At 47.8% G+C, this 18,975-nt stretch overlaps 1 protein-coding gene across 17 annotated transcripts in view; it reads left to right on the top strand.

Moving 5' to 3' along the window:
* The window catches only part of LOC101061096 (ryanodine receptor 3-like), a 64,926-nt gene that overhangs the window by 29,804 nt on the left and 16,147 nt on the right, over nt 1-18,975 (top strand). For 9 of the 17 annotated variants that reach the window (XM_029826675.1, XM_029826667.1, XM_029826689.1 and 6 more), the window contains 41 exons: nt 30-113; nt 400-574; nt 971-1,118; nt 1,203-1,405; nt 1,481-1,655; nt 1,929-2,137; nt 2,195-2,394; nt 2,471-2,537; nt 2,610-2,770; nt 2,938-3,103; nt 3,462-3,548; nt 3,985-4,211; nt 4,304-5,111; nt 5,481-5,681; nt 7,072-7,174; nt 7,539-7,670; nt 9,999-10,272; nt 10,374-10,488; nt 10,805-10,937; nt 11,109-11,212; nt 11,295-11,430; nt 11,525-11,711; nt 11,811-11,919; nt 11,996-12,116; nt 12,255-12,424; nt 12,965-13,185; nt 13,395-13,485; nt 13,892-14,032; nt 14,516-14,679; nt 14,792-14,870; nt 14,966-15,055; nt 15,153-15,299; nt 15,478-15,540; nt 15,627-15,702; nt 16,235-16,358; nt 16,436-16,551; nt 16,633-16,700; nt 16,777-16,898; nt 17,038-17,087; nt 17,866-17,926; nt 18,650-18,888. In XM_029826675.1, the coding sequence (XP_029682535.1) occupies nt 30-113; nt 400-574; nt 971-1,118; nt 1,203-1,405; nt 1,481-1,655; nt 1,929-2,137; nt 2,195-2,394; nt 2,471-2,537; nt 2,610-2,770; nt 2,938-3,103; nt 3,462-3,548; nt 3,985-4,211; nt 4,304-5,111; nt 5,481-5,681; nt 7,072-7,174; nt 7,539-7,670; nt 9,999-10,272; nt 10,374-10,488; nt 10,805-10,937; nt 11,109-11,212; nt 11,295-11,430; nt 11,525-11,711; nt 11,811-11,919; nt 11,996-12,116; nt 12,255-12,424; nt 12,965-13,185; nt 13,395-13,485; nt 13,892-14,032; nt 14,516-14,679; nt 14,792-14,870; nt 14,966-15,055; nt 15,153-15,299; nt 15,478-15,540; nt 15,627-15,702; nt 16,235-16,358; nt 16,436-16,551; nt 16,633-16,700; nt 16,777-16,898; nt 17,038-17,087; nt 17,866-17,926; nt 18,650-18,888 (6,347 nt within the window). The remainder of the gene's footprint in view (nt 1-29; nt 114-399; nt 575-970; nt 1,119-1,202; nt 1,406-1,480; nt 1,656-1,928; nt 2,138-2,194; nt 2,395-2,470; nt 2,538-2,609; nt 2,771-2,937; nt 3,104-3,461; nt 3,549-3,984; nt 4,212-4,303; nt 5,112-5,480; nt 5,682-7,071; nt 7,175-7,538; nt 7,671-9,998; nt 10,273-10,373; nt 10,489-10,804; nt 10,938-11,108; nt 11,213-11,294; nt 11,431-11,524; nt 11,712-11,810; nt 11,920-11,995; nt 12,117-12,254; nt 12,425-12,964; nt 13,186-13,394; nt 13,486-13,891; nt 14,033-14,515; nt 14,680-14,791; nt 14,871-14,965; nt 15,056-15,152; nt 15,300-15,477; nt 15,541-15,626; nt 15,703-16,234; nt 16,359-16,435; nt 16,552-16,632; nt 16,701-16,776; nt 16,899-17,037; nt 17,088-17,865; nt 17,927-18,649; nt 18,889-18,975) is intronic. The other 8 variants (XM_029826717.1, XM_029826720.1, XM_029826725.1 and 5 more) reach the window with 1 other exon arrangement.

The raw sequence follows: 18,975 nt of genomic DNA, 5'->3' as shown, positions 1-18,975 counted from the left end.
CACTCACTTTATGTCCTCTCCCTCCCCAGGACCCTGCTGGCGCTGGGCTGTCGCGTGGTTCAGGTCAATCCAAATGCTGAGAACTCTCTCAAAAAAATAAAATTAACCAAGAAGTAAGTGCGTGTTGTTATATTAGCTAAATGAATGATAGAAACCCACATTTTTCTGTTTTAAAAGCTCTACTGCCACTCGTGCTCAGCCTTGTCTGTAATTGAAAGAGCAAGGCGATTTGTATTTTTTACCATGAAGTAAAATATATTACTTTCTAGCAGAACAGCTCATATGAAATATTAAATCAATGTATAAAGCCAAGGGGTGTAACTAGTGTTTACAGCACAATAAATGTGGTTAACTACTCAGACAGGATTTATGGACACCTGTTTCTCTCCCTGCCTGTAGCTACATGATGTCGAACGGCTACAAGCCATCTCCACTGGACCTGTCTGACATTAAACTGACTCCAGGTCAGGAACTGCTAGTGGACAAGCTGGCGGAGAACGCCCACAATGTGTGGGCTAAGGACCGCATCAAACAGGGGTGGACGTATGGAATTCAGCAGGTAGTCCAGACGCATGTATGTATTCAGGGTGTCGCTGCTGCAGTTTCAAAAGTCTTGCTTGATTGTCACCATAACATCTAATTTACTTATGAAAAGAGGTTGTAATGCTTTGACATTTATAAGGCAATAATAGTCTATATGTTAGAAACTCATGGCTTTTCAGGGAAAAGCTAAATACCAAACAAACACGATTTAGCTCCAGTGAAACCCAACTATTGTCTGTAATTGTCTGTAGTCCCAGTAGAATCTCTAAAGACTGAACAGAGGAAGTAACAGACAGGAGTGGTACAGGAGCAATAAATGACATGTTAACATCTCAATTACGGAAATTGACAGCTTACTTGTAACCAACACGGCAGCTGTCTGCGTTAATCAGGCTTCCGTTTCCCCGACTGCCTCCTCTCCCTGCAGGATCTGAAGAGCAAGAGAAACCCTCGCCTGGTTCCTTATGTCCTGCTGGATGAGCGAACCAAGAAGTCCAACAGGGACAGCCTACGGGAGGCCATCCGCACTCTGATTGGTTACGGTTACAACATTGAGCCCTCGGACCAGGAAGGCGGTGAGCCGCACATGCTGCGAGTCATCCCAATGCGCACGTTAAATTTAATAGTGGTGTTAAACTCAGAATTTCCCCCCGAATCAGGTCAAACGGTGGAGCGGATCAGCGTCGACAAGGTCCGCTTCTTTAGAGTTGAGAGGACCTACGCGGTAAAGACCGGGAAATGGTACTTTGAATTTGAGGCTGTGACAGGTGGAGACATGCGGGTCGGCTGGGCCCGACCCGCATGTAAACCAGACGTGGAGCTCGGCACGGATGCGCACGCTTTCGTCTTTGATGGATACAGGGTAGATTTAAAGAGCTTTCCTGCTCTCCGAGGGACTCGGTTCTTGTTCTTGACCACATTTTAACTCCGCCCAAAGGGTCACTGTTTGCACACGGGAGGCCGCCTGTTCGGGCGCTGCTGGCATGCTGGGGACGTGGTGGGATGCATGATCAACATGCAGGATAAGTCCATGATTTTCACCCTGAATGGAGAGATCCTCATCACCACCAAAGGTTCCGAACTCTGCTTCACCGACTTCGATACTGAGGACGGTGAGTCTGCTGTTTGAGGCTGAAAGTGGTCATAGAGAGACATATTTAGAGGTCATTTTTTTAATAAAGCCTTCTGAGAAAATAACATACATTTGGACACACAATGATGCAGGTCTGTGAAAAAAAATAAGCAGCTCCCTGTGATGAAATCACCCTTATTTAATGCGCCGGTTGAGAATTGCCTTTTGGAAAAAGCTAAATAGATTTCTCCTCCCCGCTGTTTGCTTTCTCAGAGGCTTTATGTTCTCCCCCCTCTCTCTAACTGGGCTATAGGGTTTATTCCAGTCTGCAGTCTTGGCCTGGCCCAGGTGGGACGCATGAATCTGGGCAAAGATGCCAGCACCTTCAAGTATTACACCATGTGTGGACTTCAGGAAGGCTTCGAACCTTTCGCCGTCAACATGAACCGGGAGGTCACCATGTGGTTCAGCAAGCGTTTGCCCACTTTTGTCAACGTCCCCAAGGACCACAACCATATAGCGGTGAGTAAAAGGTAAAATCAGCAAATTGGTTTGGACCAATGTGCGTGTCGTCTGCAGGTGACCAGGATTGACGGGACCATCGACAGCCCCCCGTGTCTCAAAGTCTCCCACAAGACATTTGGGAGCCAGAACAGCAATGCTGACATGGTCTTCTGCCGTCTCAGCATGCCTATAGAGTTCCACTCCGTTTTCAAATCCAGTCCTATTGCAGACGTCAACGGCATTCACGAGGAGGACGTCCTGAAGGTCAAACACAGGTACTCCTCCTCACACTTCACACGTGGCAGGTTGATCTGCTGCACGCCCTGAAATCAACAATACCGTGCCTTGTAGATATCCCCTCAGATCCGTGAGGCACAGCGACGAAAGCAGACGCGTGGACTACAGTAACATCACTACGGTAACCATCCAGATTAAATTTGTTTGGTCCAAGACCTGCCAGCTTTACCAAGTTTCCCGTTTGCCCTTTCAGTACTACCACTCCGTTAGGGTCTTTGCTGGTCAGGACCCGGCTGGCGTGTGGGTCGGATGGGTTACGCCTGATTACCATTACTATAGCAACAACTTCAACCTGGGTAAAAACCGGACAGTCACGGTAACCCTGGGCGACGAACGCGGTAGAGTTCATGAGAGGTAAAGAGTCACAGCAGTTTCCTTTTGTTTTAACTACTGTAAACGGATTATTTAAATCTGATTATAAGAACTGACTGAAGCTGAAACCACGATGTCAACCATTAATTACACGCACACCGGCTGTGTTTAGCTTTCTGAGTGACTGACTGTCTTTTGGGCTGGGACAGTGTGAAGAGGAGCAACTGCTACATGGTCTGGGGCGGCGACGCGACCAGCGCCGCTCACGCCTCGAGCCGCAGCAACGTGGACCTGGAGATCGGCTGCCTGATAGATCTGGCCACCGGCCTGGTGACGTTCACCATCAACGGCAAGGAGATCTCCACCTCCTACCAGGTAGTCAGCAGGATATGGAGGATACGACTGGATCCATCAAACATTAGGGATGCCTCTTCAGTTCATCTTCTCTCTCAGAAGATTTTCCAGACGCATATTTCTTCAAGCCTCAAACTCTGTTCTGGAAAATAAATTTAAAAAAATCTGTCTAATCTTCTTATTTTCTCCTTCACTGATACTTGGTGATGCCCGGCCTCGGTGCTGACTCATCCTTTCAGACACACACACACACACAGACAGGAGAGTGTGATGACGTTTAGCTGCTCCTTGAGTCACTCGCTCTCGCTGCTCCTCTGTTTTCTCCCCTGATTGCTTCCTGTTTGGGTCAGTTATTATTCAGTCGTGTCATCTGTGACAGGTGGAACCGAACACCAAGCTCTTCCCCGCCGTGTTTGTGCGACCCACCAGCGCCAACCTCTTCCAGTTCGAGCTCGGTAAAATAAAGGTAGCAAATTTCATTAAAACACCCTTTTATGTCATATCTGGAAGTTGTGGACCTGTGAGCGCGGTTAATTTAACAGAAGGCCTTGGATCTGGAGCAGGAGTATCTGGATTAGAGGATAAGCACATTACATATCGTATTTAATACCCCCTCGATCGATTATCACTTGAAGTGGAAATTGTACTGTTCTGCCATCTTACAAGCTGACTCGAAGCTTTTTTTCATGCTCGAAGGAGCGAAGATAAGTAGCAATGAGATAGCTCAGAACAGCCTTTCCACTGAGCCCAGCAACGGACGTCCACATCAGTTAAGCAGCCGTTGGCATTGTGACATTGTGTGTGGGTGGGGGGGGGGCAGTTCTGTATAGAAGAATATCGGAGCCCATTAAATTAAGATTTCTTCCAGCGCTTCATCCTTATTCTGTCACGTTTCCCTGCAGAATGCCATGCCTCTCTCGTCCGCCACCTTCAAGAGTGAGCATAAAAACCCGGTCCCCCAGTGCCCCCCGCGACTCGACGTGCAGACCATAAGCGCTGTGCTGTGGAGCCGAATGCCCAACAACTTCCTGAAGGTGGACACAGCCAGGGTCAGTGAGAGACACGGCTGGGTGGTCCAGTGCGTGGAACCCCTGCAGATGTTGGCTGTGCATATCCCTGAGGAGAACAGGTAGAGCACCCGCTTACTCCTGTTTATAACTCGGGTCATAAAAAAGTAACGCTGGTGATACTTATCAAGACGCCGCTACTGTTTTGTCTAAGATGTGTCGACATCATGGAGCTGTCTGAGCAGGAGGATTTGAGGAAGTTCCACTACCACACGCTGAAGCTCTACTGTGCCCTCTGCGCCCTCGGCAACACCCGCGTGGCCCACGCCCTCTGCAGCCACCTGGACCAATCGCAGCTCTTATACACCATCGACAACCAGTACCTGTCAGGCATGCTGCGCGAGGGCTGCTACAACGTCCTGATCAGCATTCACCTGGAGACGGCGAAAGAGGCTCGCCTCATGATGAAAGACGAGTTCATCATCCCGGTCACACCAGAGACGCGCTCCATCCGCCTCTTCTTCGACGCTACCAAAAAGCACCGGCCGCCGGGGGTGGGGCTCAGCACCTCCCTCAAACCCCGCTTCAACTTCGCCCCGCCGTGTTTCATCAGCACCAAACAGGAGCAGCATCTCTACAGCCCTCAAGTCCCACTGGACACACTGAAGGAGAAGGCCATTTCCATGCTGACAGAGGCTGTCCAGGGAGGGGGGCACCACATCCGAGATCCTGTGGGAGGATGCGTGGAGTACCAGTTTGTGCCTATCTTAAAGCTCATCAGCACCCTGCTGACCATGGGAGTGCTGGCCAGCGAGGACGTTCATCAGATCTTGCTGCTGATTGACCCGAATGTCTTCAGAGAGACGCGTGAGGAGGGAAATTCTGGAGCCACAGATAAAGAAGGACTCGCAGGGGCGGTGGACAAGGCAGTGGAGGCTGGAGAAGAAGAAGCAGCCAAGGAGGCAAAGCAGCCTTTAAAAGGACTGCTGGAGAAGAGACTTCCTGAGCCCGTCAAACGACAGGTAAGAGCTGAAACCGCATCACTGGTCAGCATCGGACCCTTAAATGTCAGCTCAAAGCTGATTGGCTGCTGTCGATGAGTAAGCCCCGCCCATTAGATTCTTAACAAGGATATCTGGGCTAGTTTAGTACTTTTCCCAGAATTCCTAAAAGAATTAAAGCAACCTTTAACCATTCAACTGCATGATTTATTGAAATGTGCTGAAATAAGTTGCTATGATGAGATGATAACATTGCATAGACTTCAGTTTGTCCTTAATCATCTCTGATTTACACATGTATCTTTAGCGTGTGCATGAAATCATTTGGTCATTTCTATGGTTTCTGCATCATTGACGCAGATGTTTTGTACCCCACCATCTGTTTTCCAGATGTGCGAGCTGCTGCACTATTTCTGCGACTGCGAGCTGAAGCACCGCATCGAGGCCATCGTTTCCTTTTCCGACAACTTTGTCTCGAAGCTGCAGTTCAACCAGAAGTACCGCTACAACGAGTTGATGTTGGCCCTCAACATGTCCGCTGCCGTTACCGCGAAGAAGACCAAGGAGTTCCGCTCACCGCCTCAGGAACAGGTCAGAAAGGACTGGAGTCAGTTTAAATGACACTAGAATTGCTCATTATGCTACGCAGATCTATGCTAATGGAACATTCTTCACTGAATTTCATAGGTTTATATCATCACCTGCTTTTATTTTGAAAACGGAAATTTATACATGCGGCACAAAGGCGGTTTGACTGTGGACCAATAAATGTGAGAACCAATGTAGCTTGTAGCGCTCATTCTTTTATGATTAAGAACCTAATTTTGTTTGATGACCATGACATCATGGTTCTCACTATAGCTTACTTTATGATCTTAGAGGAGGTAAAGGTGTGAATAAGCCACAGAAGGGAAAGTAGAACAATTGCCGCTGTAGTCGGATCAGGTTATTTTGACGATAAAGCGTGCATGACTCCGTAGTATTCAGCCAGGGAGAAAGGCCAGAGGCTCACTGCTGCAAATGATGCATGTAAGCAGGGAAATCAGGGGGAAATGTTACATAACTTCTGTCATCTGCCTGACATGCATGGGAGAGCTGCGCCTGGATTCCATTTCCAGTGTGTTTCTTTGTTTCCCTTTCTGTGTGTTCGTGTACAGTACATAAACGCATTTAGCTAGCACAGTGAGGACGTTGGGACTGGTCCCATCAAGTTGAAAGGGTGTTTGAGGATCAGGACTTGTTTTTAGGTTCCGGTTTGAATTAGGTTTAGGTTAGGGTTTGGATAAGGGGATAATTGAGTCCTCACAAAAATAGAAGATCTTAGACTACACATTCATCTCAGTTTTCTGTCTTTACTGGATTTTGGGTGTAACATGAACATCCAAAACAAATGTAAGTATGGGGTCATTTGAATGAGGCATATTTTGCATCTATTTATATGTATAACCTTTTGAAATATGATCATTTTAATGCAAGTGTTTAGATTTTACAAGCCACCCCTCCCTCTTTCTGCTGTGCTGTCTGCATGCACCCATTCACACTCCCATTTCTACCCTGGCGGTGGCTCATTAATGGCAAATAACCACTCCTGCACACTCACATACCGAAGTTGCGGCTATTTTGGGTTCAGGGACGTCATAACATGTATAATGCAGGTGTTGAATGGCTTCCTTATCACTGCACCTATCAAAACCATTGTGTTATTGGTAATAAAGAAATCATCTCCTGTTTCCACACTTGATGTTAACTTGTGACAAGCAACTTTTCTGGATTGTCATAATGGCTGTGATGCTTCATAATGGATTGAATCCCCCAAAAACATAACACAGAGATTAAGGAACCCACCAATCCAACCCATTTACACTAAAGAGCAAGAAACACCAATTCAAAACCAGACTGAACCAGTACAGCTCAATGAGCCTGGGTCCTGGCCAGCAGCTCTAAAAAGGAAGTTGATTTTCACTGTTTTTTCATATTTCAGATCAACATGCTGCTGACCTTCAGCACTGGCGACGACTGTCCGTGTCCCTCCGACATCCAGGAGGAGCTGTACGACTTCCACAACCAGCTGCAGCTCCACTGTGGTAGGACGCTGCTCTGCGTGTGCCCGTTTCAGCGTGTACAACGGCGGCCCGGTTTGGAACAGCACAGTTGACGCTGGAGCGCTCTGCCCTTATTCCTCCGTCTCTGAGCAGTTCCAGTTCACCGCTTCTCTGATTTCTCTTAAAATTTTGACGTTTTGATAAATAATTAAATCACCCACCCCTCCTTGCTGCAACCGAGCTGATGGCAGTCTCTTCCTCCGAATACCGCCGGCCTTATTGCACCCTCTCTATAGAAACTCCTCCAATATACAGAACTTGCACCGGCCTCGGGGGAATCCATTCTAGACAGATCTAAAAATATGATTTCCTCTTCTGGTAGATGCCGTCTGTTTGTGTCTGGCAGGAATCCCTATGGAGGAAGACCAGGACGAGCACTACACATCCATCAGGGGTCGCCTCCTGATGCTGGTGAACAAGATCAAAGGCCAAGCTCACAAATCCGAAGAGCCGTCGGAGAAGGAGCAAGCTGCACCATGTGAGCAAACCCCCGGTTTCACCACAATAGGAACGATGCTATAGCTAAGACGTGCCATGGCTGAAGCCGTCGTTTCCTTATTTTTGATGGCGGGAGCTCTCACACACATCTGTTCGCTGCCAGCTACTTGATAATGGATGTTCTTTGCAGCAAGTCTTAAAAACTGCAGCTTTAACACCGCCAGCTCTGCTTCTATCTCCCCGCCGGTGCTGCACAGACTCGCTCAGTTTTATTATGCTAATGCGGAGCCGAGAGAGGATCTCGGCATCTTTTGTCGGCAGCTCGGGAAGAAGAACAAAACAAGGCGGTGATTACACGGAACCCCTCACCTGCTGAAATGGTAGCCACGTGAGCACAATAAGCAGAACAAGGAACCCATTTGCTTGTGACAAAGATACAGCTACTCCCAGTAAAAAGCCTTCTCTACTCACACAGACCATAGGACTATTGTACAGGCGGATTCACTTTTATATACACACACACTTGTGGCACATTCCAGAAAAGTCTTATCTGATTAATCCTTTTCTTTTGGTAATTGTGAGACATTAGTTCCACCGTTTTGGAAGGCATCAAATTCAGAATCAGCATAAGTTTATATGATATGCTGATCATTAGAAAGTCGGTCTAATGTACCCAGAGTTCGTCTGGAGGGACGCCTTTGTGCGTGTGTGTTAAGTAAATCCGATTCCTGTTATTTATGAAGAGACGACAGTTGCCTATGACTGTCTTTTCAGCGTTTGTCATATGTCACTTTGCATCTATGTATTCGGAAAGAAATCCAGTAAATGGACTGAAACATAGAAACCAGGGATGGATGGATGTTGAGGATGAGTCTTTTCATAGGATAACCAAGAAAAGTGTGTGTGTGTGTGTTTAGTTGCCCGTAGGAAGATTATCAGACTGTAAGAGCGGTGCAAGGCAGCGCATTTCCAAACAGAGCTGGCGTGAAAAGAATTGCAGGTGGACGGATTCCGAGCGGAATGAAGTGCTGCTGACTGCGGATGCCGAAAGGCAATCTGCCCGCCGGGACTTGGTGTGAGTCTGGAGCGCAGCGCGTGAGACCACCGCATTGATTACCCGGGGAGAGGCCAGGATGAAATACAGGAGCGTGTGATTCTCTTCACAGCAGTTAGGGTGGTGGTCTGTGCACAGCACCGTCGGCGGGGTGACTGATTGAACGGCTGGTTTGCGGTGGCAGCCCCAGTTCGGCCGCTTCACACCTGTACACACTCGCCTGGCGTGTTAACGCAGCTACGCCAGATCTCAGTAGCCCTGTGTGTTTTATATAAGCTGCTTGGGCTTCGTGGTATTCATTTGTTATGATCAAATGATGAAGGGCTCCTCGTTTTACTGGCATGTAAGAGGTTTCATTTTGGAGACAATTCTAACTGTAACGCGCCATTTTTCCCTTTAGGTCAAATTTGCATAAATAGAAAATGATGAAGCGGCGATATTTAATGTGAGCCTCATTTTCAATGACACCCTATTCCCTGGATGACCCCCCCACTCCACACACACATGCACACACGCACACACACACGCACACAGGCCCTTACAGTGATTGACAGCCTGGTGTCAAACAGTCTTTGTAAATCCAGTAAATCCAATCAGCCATATAGACGCGGGGGTCTTAAACCCGCAATCACCTAATTGCACCAGTTCTAAAGAAATCCATTTTGCGTGACTGCCCCAGCGTCCTGGTTGTTTTGAATTGTTTAATTGATGTAGTGTGTGTTCCAGGCCCGACCAGCTCACAATCGTATCCACGCACACGCACACACACACACACACGCTATTGATCCATTATTAATAGAGCCTAAAGGCGATCCCCCATACTGAGCAAACAAATGTAGCCACGGAAGAATAATGTTGGTCCATACAGAATAATTAATGTCCCTTTTCGCTTTTATTTGTTATTTGCATATATTTACGACATGTAAATAAAGCCCGGAAGACATAGTGATGCAATTTGTTGTCATATGAGGATATGCTGTGTGTCATTAAATCCACTTCAATGGATTTTTGTCACAAAGAAATCTTGTGTTTTGTCAAAACTGTAGTGATATGTTATTGCTCCATTTACGCTGCCTGTCCTGAAGAGAGGATATAAATAAGTGATGTGTGAGCGACACAATAAAAATTGGGGTTTTGAGCTTCAGTAAAGATGTCAGGCAACAAACAAACATGAGGATTAATGGAAATGTAAAAAGCTTCCATTAATCTAAGTAACAGGCACAGACGTGTTGAAATATGCATTTTTATCTGGTTATTTTGTTTTGATGACTAAAAAATGAAACTGTATTTTGTCCTTTCTTGCTTCCTCTCCAGCCAACCTCAAAGAGCTGATCTCACAGACGATGGTCAGCTGGGCTCAGGAGTGTCACATCCAAGACCCGCAGCTGGTCCGCAAGATGTTCAGCCTGCTGAGGAGGCAGTATGACAGCATCGGGGAGCTGCTGCGGGCCATGAGGAAGACCTACACCATCAGCGCCTCCTCCGTCCAGGACACCATCAACCTCCTGGCCTCCCTGGGACAGATCCGATCTCTGCTGTCCGTCCGCATGGGCAAAGAGGAGGAGAAGCTGATGATTGACGGACTCGGGTAGGTCATGGCCGTCTCTCCATTCCACCCTTCGCACAGGATCTTGGTCTCATTGCAAACATGAACTCAGCTGTGTTCTTGTTCTTCCTTTTCTTTCCCAGGGACATCATGAACAACAAAGTGTTCTACCAGCATCCAAATCTGATGAGAATACTGGGCATGCATGAGACTGTCATGGAGGTCATGGTCAATGTTCTCGGAGGAGACAAATCTCAGGTTTCTCACTTTCTGCATTTACTTCCTGTCACATGTGCCAGAATATTGATCATCCTCACTGAGAAACCCGTGGGGGGCTAAAAGCTAATTATGGGCTCATGTCTGGCTGTTTGAGGCTAATGAAAAACACAAACAAATGTATGTTGCTGAGGCAATTTCCTGACCAAACTTGTCAGAAATTGCTGTTTTTCTGCCTATAAATACATCATGTAATTGCTTGAAGTGATTTAGAATGTATAGTTGAAAATTGCTGCTTGTTTTTCAGTGCTGTTATAACAACCTGGATGCTGTGTACGATGTTTGTGCTGCTCCACAGGAAATTGCCTTCCCCAAGATGGTGGCCAGCTGCTGCCGCTTCCTGTGCTACTTCTGCCGCATCAGTCGCCAGAACCAGAAGGCCATGTTTGACCATCTCAGCTACCTGCTGGAGAACAGCAGCGTGGGTCTGGGTGAGTTTCATTTTAGGAAGATTGTTCATTCATTAATGTTAAAATAATACTGAAGGATGTTCAACTGGATGAGCTGCAGGGGATTTGGGAAGGAGTGGGCATGCTGCCCCCTGCTGTTCGAGCAACAGTCGCTTGGCACTGAATAACGGTTGCTTTCCACCTGTGCTCTAGCGTCACCATCCATGAGAGGCTCCACTCCTTTAGACGTGGCTGCTTCCTCTGTGATGGACAACAACGGCCTCGCTCTGGCTCTGGAGGAACCAGATCTGGAAAAGGTAAGAGGAGAATATTGATCTGTCCTGGATTAATAAATTGCCTGTGAATACGTAGTGATTATTGTCTGTGCTGTACTCGTAGGTGGTTACATATCTGGCAGGCTGTGGGCTCCAGAGCTGTCCAATGCTCTTGGCTAAAGGGTATCCAGACATTGGCTGGAACCCCATCGAAGGGGAGCGCTACCTTTCTTTCCTGCGATTCGCCGTCTTCGTCAATGGTGCGTCTTCTCCTCTTTCTCGTCCTTCTTCTCTCTTCTGTCTCTTCTCCCGTCGGCTGGGCTGTTGCTTCACCTTCCACATTGGATTCTCCAGGTGAAAGTGTGGAGGAGAACTCCAGCGTTGTGGTCAAGCTGCTCATCCGCCGCCCCGAGTGTTTCGGGCCTGCCCTACGAGGGGAGGGTGGAAACGGTTTACTGGCTGCCATGAAGGAAGCCATTAAGATCTCTGAGACTCCGGCTTTGGACCTGCCAGGTTCTGTGCACGGCGTCTGTTCTGACGTGTAAGAGGACTGAGAGACATTTATCATTTCAGTGCGAGAGACTGCTCATCCTTTCACTTCTGTCCACCTTAACAAGCTCCGCCCCTTCTCTGCCTTCAGGTCTGCTGATGGCGACGATGAGGAGGAGGTGGTGCACATGGGCAACGCCATCATGTCCTTCTACTCTGCACTCATCGACCTGTTGGGACGCTGCGCACCAGAGATGCACGTGTGTATGATATGGAACTGTGCCTTTTCATTTTGGATTTCCTGTTTTCAGCATCTGTTTATGCACTCTTCTTCAGCTCATCAACAAGGGGAAGGGTGAAGCTCTGCGTATCCGTGCCATCCTGCGCTCTCTGGTGCCCACAGAAGATCTTGTGGGAATCATCAGCATACCTCTCAAAATGCCCATCATCAACAAAGGTACCAACCAGCAGGCGGCAGGCTCCTTTAGCTTAGCACGCTAATGTCAGAGAGAAATATTTTAGGTAGTAACAGTTCCAACTTTTTTACAGGACGTGATCATTTTCTGTACTACAGGACGTCTCTGTTGTTTTTCAGATGGCTCGGTGACGGAGCCAGACATGTCAGCCAGCTTCTGTCCAGACCACAAGGCCCCCATGGTGCTGTTTTTGGACAGGGTCTACGGCATTGAGGACCAGAGCTTCCTGCTTCACCTCCTCGAAGTGGGTTTCCTCCCAGACTTAAGAGCTGCTACCTCTTTAGATACGGTAGGTCCACTTAAACACAGAGTTAGACAATTAGCACGCGCTTCATCTGGGATTGTGAGATTACGCTCTTGTTTTGAGCCTCCGGGATCTATCTATGCAGACTGATGTTATCAGCACGTCTGTGGTGGGAAAAACACATAATACAGCCCATAATTTAGCCCTAAGTGGAGAGAAATGTCCTGCTGAATATTTCAGATTTATTCACACCAATGCAAAAACACATGTTTTTGTGCCCAGAGATAGAAAAATAACCACCCCTCTTTAATTTATATTACGTGGTCACAATATACTCTCCAAGGCGATGACTGGATTATTATAATTTAGGACATCAAGTCGTTGCAGGGCAGGAAGGAAGGATGGATGCTGATGGCGCTTCAGTAGGACTTCAGTAGAATAAACTTTTGGTAGCATGATAGCATGGCCACAGTAATAATGCTAAAATGGTAGCCTTCAGGTAGCCCGATTAGGGATCCGATTCGCTGCTGTTAAAAGTGCATTGTTTAAATTTTAATGAAAATACCTGACTATGTATCCTTAAAGGAGGGTCTGTGCACCACGGAGACGGCCCTGGCCATGAACCGATACATTGGATCAGCTCTGCTGCCGCTCCTGACCCGCTGCGCCCCTCTCTTCGCTGGCACCGAGCACTACGCCTCCCTCATTGACTCCACTCTGCACACTATCTACCGCCTCTCCAAGGGCCGCTCGCTCACCAAAGCCCAGAGAGATGCTATCGAAGAATGCCTGCTGGCTGTGTGCAAGTAAAAACATAAATATATATTATTATTTTCTTTCATTTTTGAGATCAGCTTCTTTCTCCCTGCTTTCTAACACACATTTATTATAGGTCAGTGCCCTGTTTCCCCTCAGTGAATCAGTGAAGGCAAATGATTAGAGTCTGAAGATGTTCTGGTTAAAGGGGTCCTCGGGGCACCGGTGCTCTCATCTCTGTGTCTCACCTCATTCACAGACACCTCCGGCCCTCCATGCTGCAGCAGCTCCTGCGCCGCCTTGTCTTTGACGTGCCCTTACTGTCGGAATACTGCAAGATGCCTCTCAGGGTGGGCGACGCTTCTCTCTATTTCCCCTCCTCATTTTAAATCACTTTGGCCTTTGCCGATCCATCCAGTTGGTTATTTCGTTTTGTTCTTTAAACTACAGTGTTCTCGTCACAGTGCTCAGCTCCCCCGTTGCAGATGCAGCTTTCATGTGTCGTTATTAACCTCTCACTCCTCCAGCCACACACTCACACACACTCTGGAAGCGGTGGGCAGCTGCTGGAGGAAGTACAGGACAGACTGGAGGGTTTTGTCTGCACTGCTGTAATGGTGGCCATTTAATAGGTGTTGCCTGGTCTGCAGGGTGATGGACACACTTGTTTCCAGCTTTCAGTTGAAGATGTCGCATATTCTTTTTCCATGAGTTCCGCAGGTTCCACAGACGTCATGACCTTTGTGTCTCTTCCAGCTGCTAACTAACCACTACGAGCAGAACTGGAAGTACTACTGTCTCCCGTCAGGCTGGGGGAGCTACGGCACGGCATCCGAAGACGAACTACTGCTCACCAAGAAGCTCTTCTGGGGAATATTTGACTCCCTGTCACAGAGGGTGAGCAGGGGCTCGAGCCCCTCGCTTCTTGATTTCACACTTACTGACGCGTTAGATGCTGCGTTCAACATCGACATAATAAATAAATAAAAATAAGAATAAACAAATCTATCAGCTTCTTCAGCATCGGTCTTCGGCGTTGTTTATGTACGCAACATCATGGTCGGAACATATTGACGATGCACATGGCTGAACTCAGCGCATCTCTAAGTGCACAATCACAGAAGGCTTTGCGGCGGGGCGTCCGAAAACTTCAATATCACCGCAGCCGTCGTCGATTCACAGCCGCCGGCACCGCTGGACATCCAGCCTTCGGAATCTTCATTAATGTTGTTCCCACCGGCGGCCGCACTGTTGCTCTCGCCTACCGAACCAAAGCCAGAGACTTTAGTCCGCAACTTACACATGCAGCTATGAGGCATTTAGGGTTAGAGTTAGACATTTAGGAGATGACGTTTAGCATTTTTGTCTTTTGCCATCCAGAAATACGACCCAGAGCTGTTTAAGATGGCCATGCCTTGCCTCAGCGCGATAGCTGGAGCTTTACCACCCGACTATGTGGATGCCTCCATCAGCACCGCTGTGGAAAAGCCCGTCTCTGTCGACGCTCAGGGCAACTTTGACCCCAAACCAATCAACACCGCCAAGTAAGACCCCTGGCCGACACCAGATCTTACCTTCTTTTTTGCGAGCTTGTTGCGTAACGCCGAGTGACTACAGTGGACGTGCAAGATGACTAATTACTCCTTGTCTTTTCAGTGTTTCACTTCCAGAGAAACTCGAGCACTTTGCCAACAAATACGGAGAGCATTTGCATGAGAAATGGTCAGCAGAAAAGGTAAAGGAGAACTAGTGTTTGCGTTCTGCTCAACCAAGCACAGCTGAATTCATTCCGCCCTCACGCATGTACGACCCTCTGTGCTCGTGCTTCAGGTGCTTCTCGGCTGGAAATATGGAGACTCTGTAGATGAGAAGGCCAAGATTCACCCCCAACTCAGGACCTACAAATCCCTGACGGAGAAGGTGGTGAATGTAGAATCTGAAATTCAGAAATATTCGTTGTGAGATGCAAAGCTGTCAGCAGCTGGACTTGATCCGCCTTCTTCTCTCGCTGCTTCAGGAGAAGGAAATTTACAGATGGCCAATTAGGGAGACCTTGAAGAGCATGTTAGCGATGGGCTGGAGTATCGACAGGACTAAAGATGGAGAAAGCATGTCTCAGCAGAGGGAGAGCGAGAAAATGCGGAAGATCTCACAGGTCTCGCAGGTGAATTCACAAGTGGGAGAAAGAAAAGGAAGTGGAATGTGCTCCTGTATTTGAAACTTGAGACTCAATTTCAAGTATAGCATTAGCGGTAGCATGGTATCATCCGAGGACAATGTTGGTTGCTTCTTTTGTTTATTGCTGTTTATTTGTCAGTCCAAACAATAAATGTCTTTTTTAGGCAAACGGCTTCAATCCTAGTCCCACGGACACCAGCAACGTGGTTCTGTCCCGAGAGCTGCAGGTGAGCCTCCTCAGCTTACTGATTTGTTTAAACCATCAGGGTGTGCTTGGCGCTGACGCACACTCTGGCTTTGTCTTTCATCCAAGGGGATGGTGGAGGTGGTGGCTGAAAATTACCATAACATCTGGGCCAAGAAGAAGAAGAGTGATCTTGGAAGCAGAGGTGGTTTCCTAATGAAGTTGGGAAGTTTGCATTACTTAGTTTAGAGGTGACCTCGCACTCGCTTCGACCCGGCGCAGCCGAGGTGCAGTGGAGGAACCCTTGTGTAGCTGCAGCAGCATCAATGGAGTAATTCAGAGTCTCTAGGCGTCATTATGTCTTTAGATTGTTTGAAGGAATTCAGGTTAATAACTAATGTGCAGAAGCTGCAATTACTTTACACAAAAGGGGAACAATTAGAAAAGCTTCTAGCATCGTTTTCTTTAGTCATGGTGCGCAGCACGGCCACATTCATTACGCACAGCCGTATCGGCACTTTAATCAGTTTGAGTGCGGAAAAATTTGCACGCTTCCAGATTGAATTTATATATTAACTCGGTGCCGATGTAAACATGTTTCACCCCGTCGCTGTTATTATAAATTACTTCCATCAGGTGTTTCTAGCGTTGCATTAATAAACACAAAATGGAATGTTTTGGGGAAAAGAGCCCTGACTCATTGAGTCCTTGTAACACGGGCGTATCTGCGGTTAAAGGAGGAGGTCCACACCCTCTCCTGGTGCCCTATGATACCCTGACAGCCAGGGAGAAGGCCCGCGATCGGGAGAAAGCTCAGGACCTCTTCCGGTTCCTGCAGATCAACGGCTACAGCATCACACGGTCAGCCGCTTGGCCCTTTTACGCCTCATTTCTTGGTGGTAGAAGGTCTTAACAGGGAGGGGGGTCTTCTGTTCCAGAGGTCTGAAGGATTTGGAGCAGGACTCGTCCTCCATGGAGAAGAGGTTCGCCTACAAGTTCCTCAAAAAGCTGCTGAAGTACGTCGACCAGGCTCAGGAGTTCATCGCTCACTTGGGTACGCTGACGTTCCAGACGACCAGGCGAGACCTGCAGTGCTGTTCATGACTAAATCTGTGTTTTCCTGCTCTGGCTGTAGAGGCCATGGCAGCCAGTGGCAAAACGGACAGATCCCCTCACGAGCAGGAAATCAAGTTTTTCGCCAAAGTAAGAGCGAGACTTTAACAAACGTTCCACAGTTACCGCTGGACTGATCTCACTCGAACCTACCACCGTTCCTCAGGTTCTTCTTCCGCTCATCGACCAGTACTTCAAGAATCACTGTCTGTACTTCCTCTCCTCGCCCAATAAGAACCTGAGCAGCAGCGGGTACGCCTCCAACAAGGAGAAGGAGATGGTCACCAGGTACCGTTCACCTCTGACAGCGCTGCACCATCCTCCTGATTCCCCTTTTCCTTCCTCTTCTTATACATTTGAGTCCTATAAATGGAGTCCTCTGTTTTTAACCTGATTTCCGTCCTTTGTCACTTCTCCACACCTCCAGCCTGTTCTGTAAACTGGCAGCTCTTGTCAGACACAGGATTTCTCTCTTTGGTAAGCTGTGTGAGTGTGGCCTAACTGGGTGCTTGAGGTTGACAAAATCTTGGGAAAACAAATCTTATTTTGAGGATTTTTACCGTAAAAAGAAGTATGTAAAAGATGATGTGCAAAATCCACCGTCCTACAGGTGATGACCAGGGTCTCTTATTCCCTGAAGGATGTCGTGTCTTAAATCCCATTTATGTGTCCACCTGTATCCACAGATCCCAGCGATGTCATAGACACACCCGCGCACGTCAAACACAGCAGACCAGTGGCTGCATTATGAACCTTTGGCTTTGAAATACAGTCAGATTTTACTAGCCAATGTCAGTCAGAAAAAATTCATTCTCTCTCTCGATGTTACACACAAGTGTGTGACAGGCGTTGTAAATGGGGCCCAGACATCTGTGATGTCACAGGTCTCAGTCAGGACAAGAGAGCAGCTCTTGCATGGCAGAATCAAAGATTCCAGCGTGTATCAGCATCTTCTCCAAATAACCTACCTATACCCCCACCCCGAGCGTAGCAGAAACGCATGCGAATGTGCGTTACCACGGCAACCACACAGGTTGATTAGGTCTGCCCATACAAATGAGGTCTGACCTCTTGCAGCCGTCAGATCTGATCTGGGAAAAGTCCAATTTGCTGCTGAAAACCACCTGAGTTTATCACCGTGTGTGTGTGTGTGTGTGCACGTGGACAGTGAGTGACTTGCTGTTGGGGCTGAGTCAGGAACGTGTGGTCGTGGGCCTGTCCATCTCATCCAGACGGTCTTTGTGCTGTTTCACAGGGAGCGACTCCACCACCATCGTGAGCTGCCTGCACATCCTGGCTCACACGCTGGACACCAGGTGAGACAGCAGCACCCAAGTCTCAGCTGAAGACAAGTCGAATGCAAATCCCTAACAACCTGATTATGTGTTCATAATTGTTGGAGCATCTTATTTTTTTTCTCCTTGCGTGTAATCTGCACGCCCTGAAGAGATGCACGTCTGTCTGCAGCTTTATTTTAAAGAGTTATTACTCTGCGGTCTTAGGGGAGGCTCTGGCCTTAATAAAGAGCATCCTGTGGCATTTAAATGAGCAAAACAAATTTATTCACACACACCATGTGTTGCTGGAGGCTTATAACATTCTTTCTAAACCAACGTGCTGTTTGTTAATGAAGCGCGCGCATAATGAGGGTTAAATCTGCAATGTAATATTGTGTCTTGTTTATGCTGCAGCTCGTGGCCACAGACTCATTCTTCCACTTCTCCCCTCTAATAGGACACATCTATTTTTAACAACGAGAAATTCAATTAGCAGCTTTATTGCATGGGCTCTTAAAACAGACTAATCGTGTTAGCGCAGATGTTGTTACTCCGACGTCGACAATCGAACAATCCTTGAAAGAATGCGCTAAAGTTTTTCTATCAGCTGTCAGTTTGTTTTGCCACAGCTCATATTTCATTACTAAAGCCTGCGACCATTCTGGGGCGAGAAGGTCCCGGCACAACGAAGGTCACCCAGTTGCTACAGCTCTCCCCTTTCTTGCTCGGTTCGAACTATTCATCACGGTTGTCTCCACTCAGGACGGTGATGAAGTCGGGCTCGGAGCTGGTGCGGTTGGGGCTCCGGACGTTCTTTGAGAACGCCGCCGAGGACCTAGAGAAGACCTTCGAGAACCTGAAGCTGGGGAAGTTCACTCACTCGCGCTCGCAGATGAAAGGCGTGTCTCAGAACATCAACTACACCACCGTGGCCCTGCTGCCTATTTTAACCGCTCTGTTCGAGCACATCACGCAGCACCACTTCGGGGTCGACCTGCTTTGTAAGGAATCAATAGTATAGAAAGCCAGCATGCTAACAGTGTCTTTGCTAAACATGGGCAAGTCATGATAACAGATTTTTTTTTCTT

The sequence above is a fragment of the Takifugu rubripes genome, chromosome 2 (genome assembly GCF_901000725.2).
Source record: "Takifugu rubripes chromosome 2, fTakRub1.2, whole genome shotgun sequence".
In the NCBI taxonomy this organism is placed as follows: domain Eukaryota; kingdom Metazoa; phylum Chordata; class Actinopteri; order Tetraodontiformes; family Tetraodontidae; genus Takifugu; species Takifugu rubripes.
The sequence above is the reverse complement of the archived record's forward strand: the minus strand, read 5'-3'. Positions and strand labels throughout refer to the sequence as shown.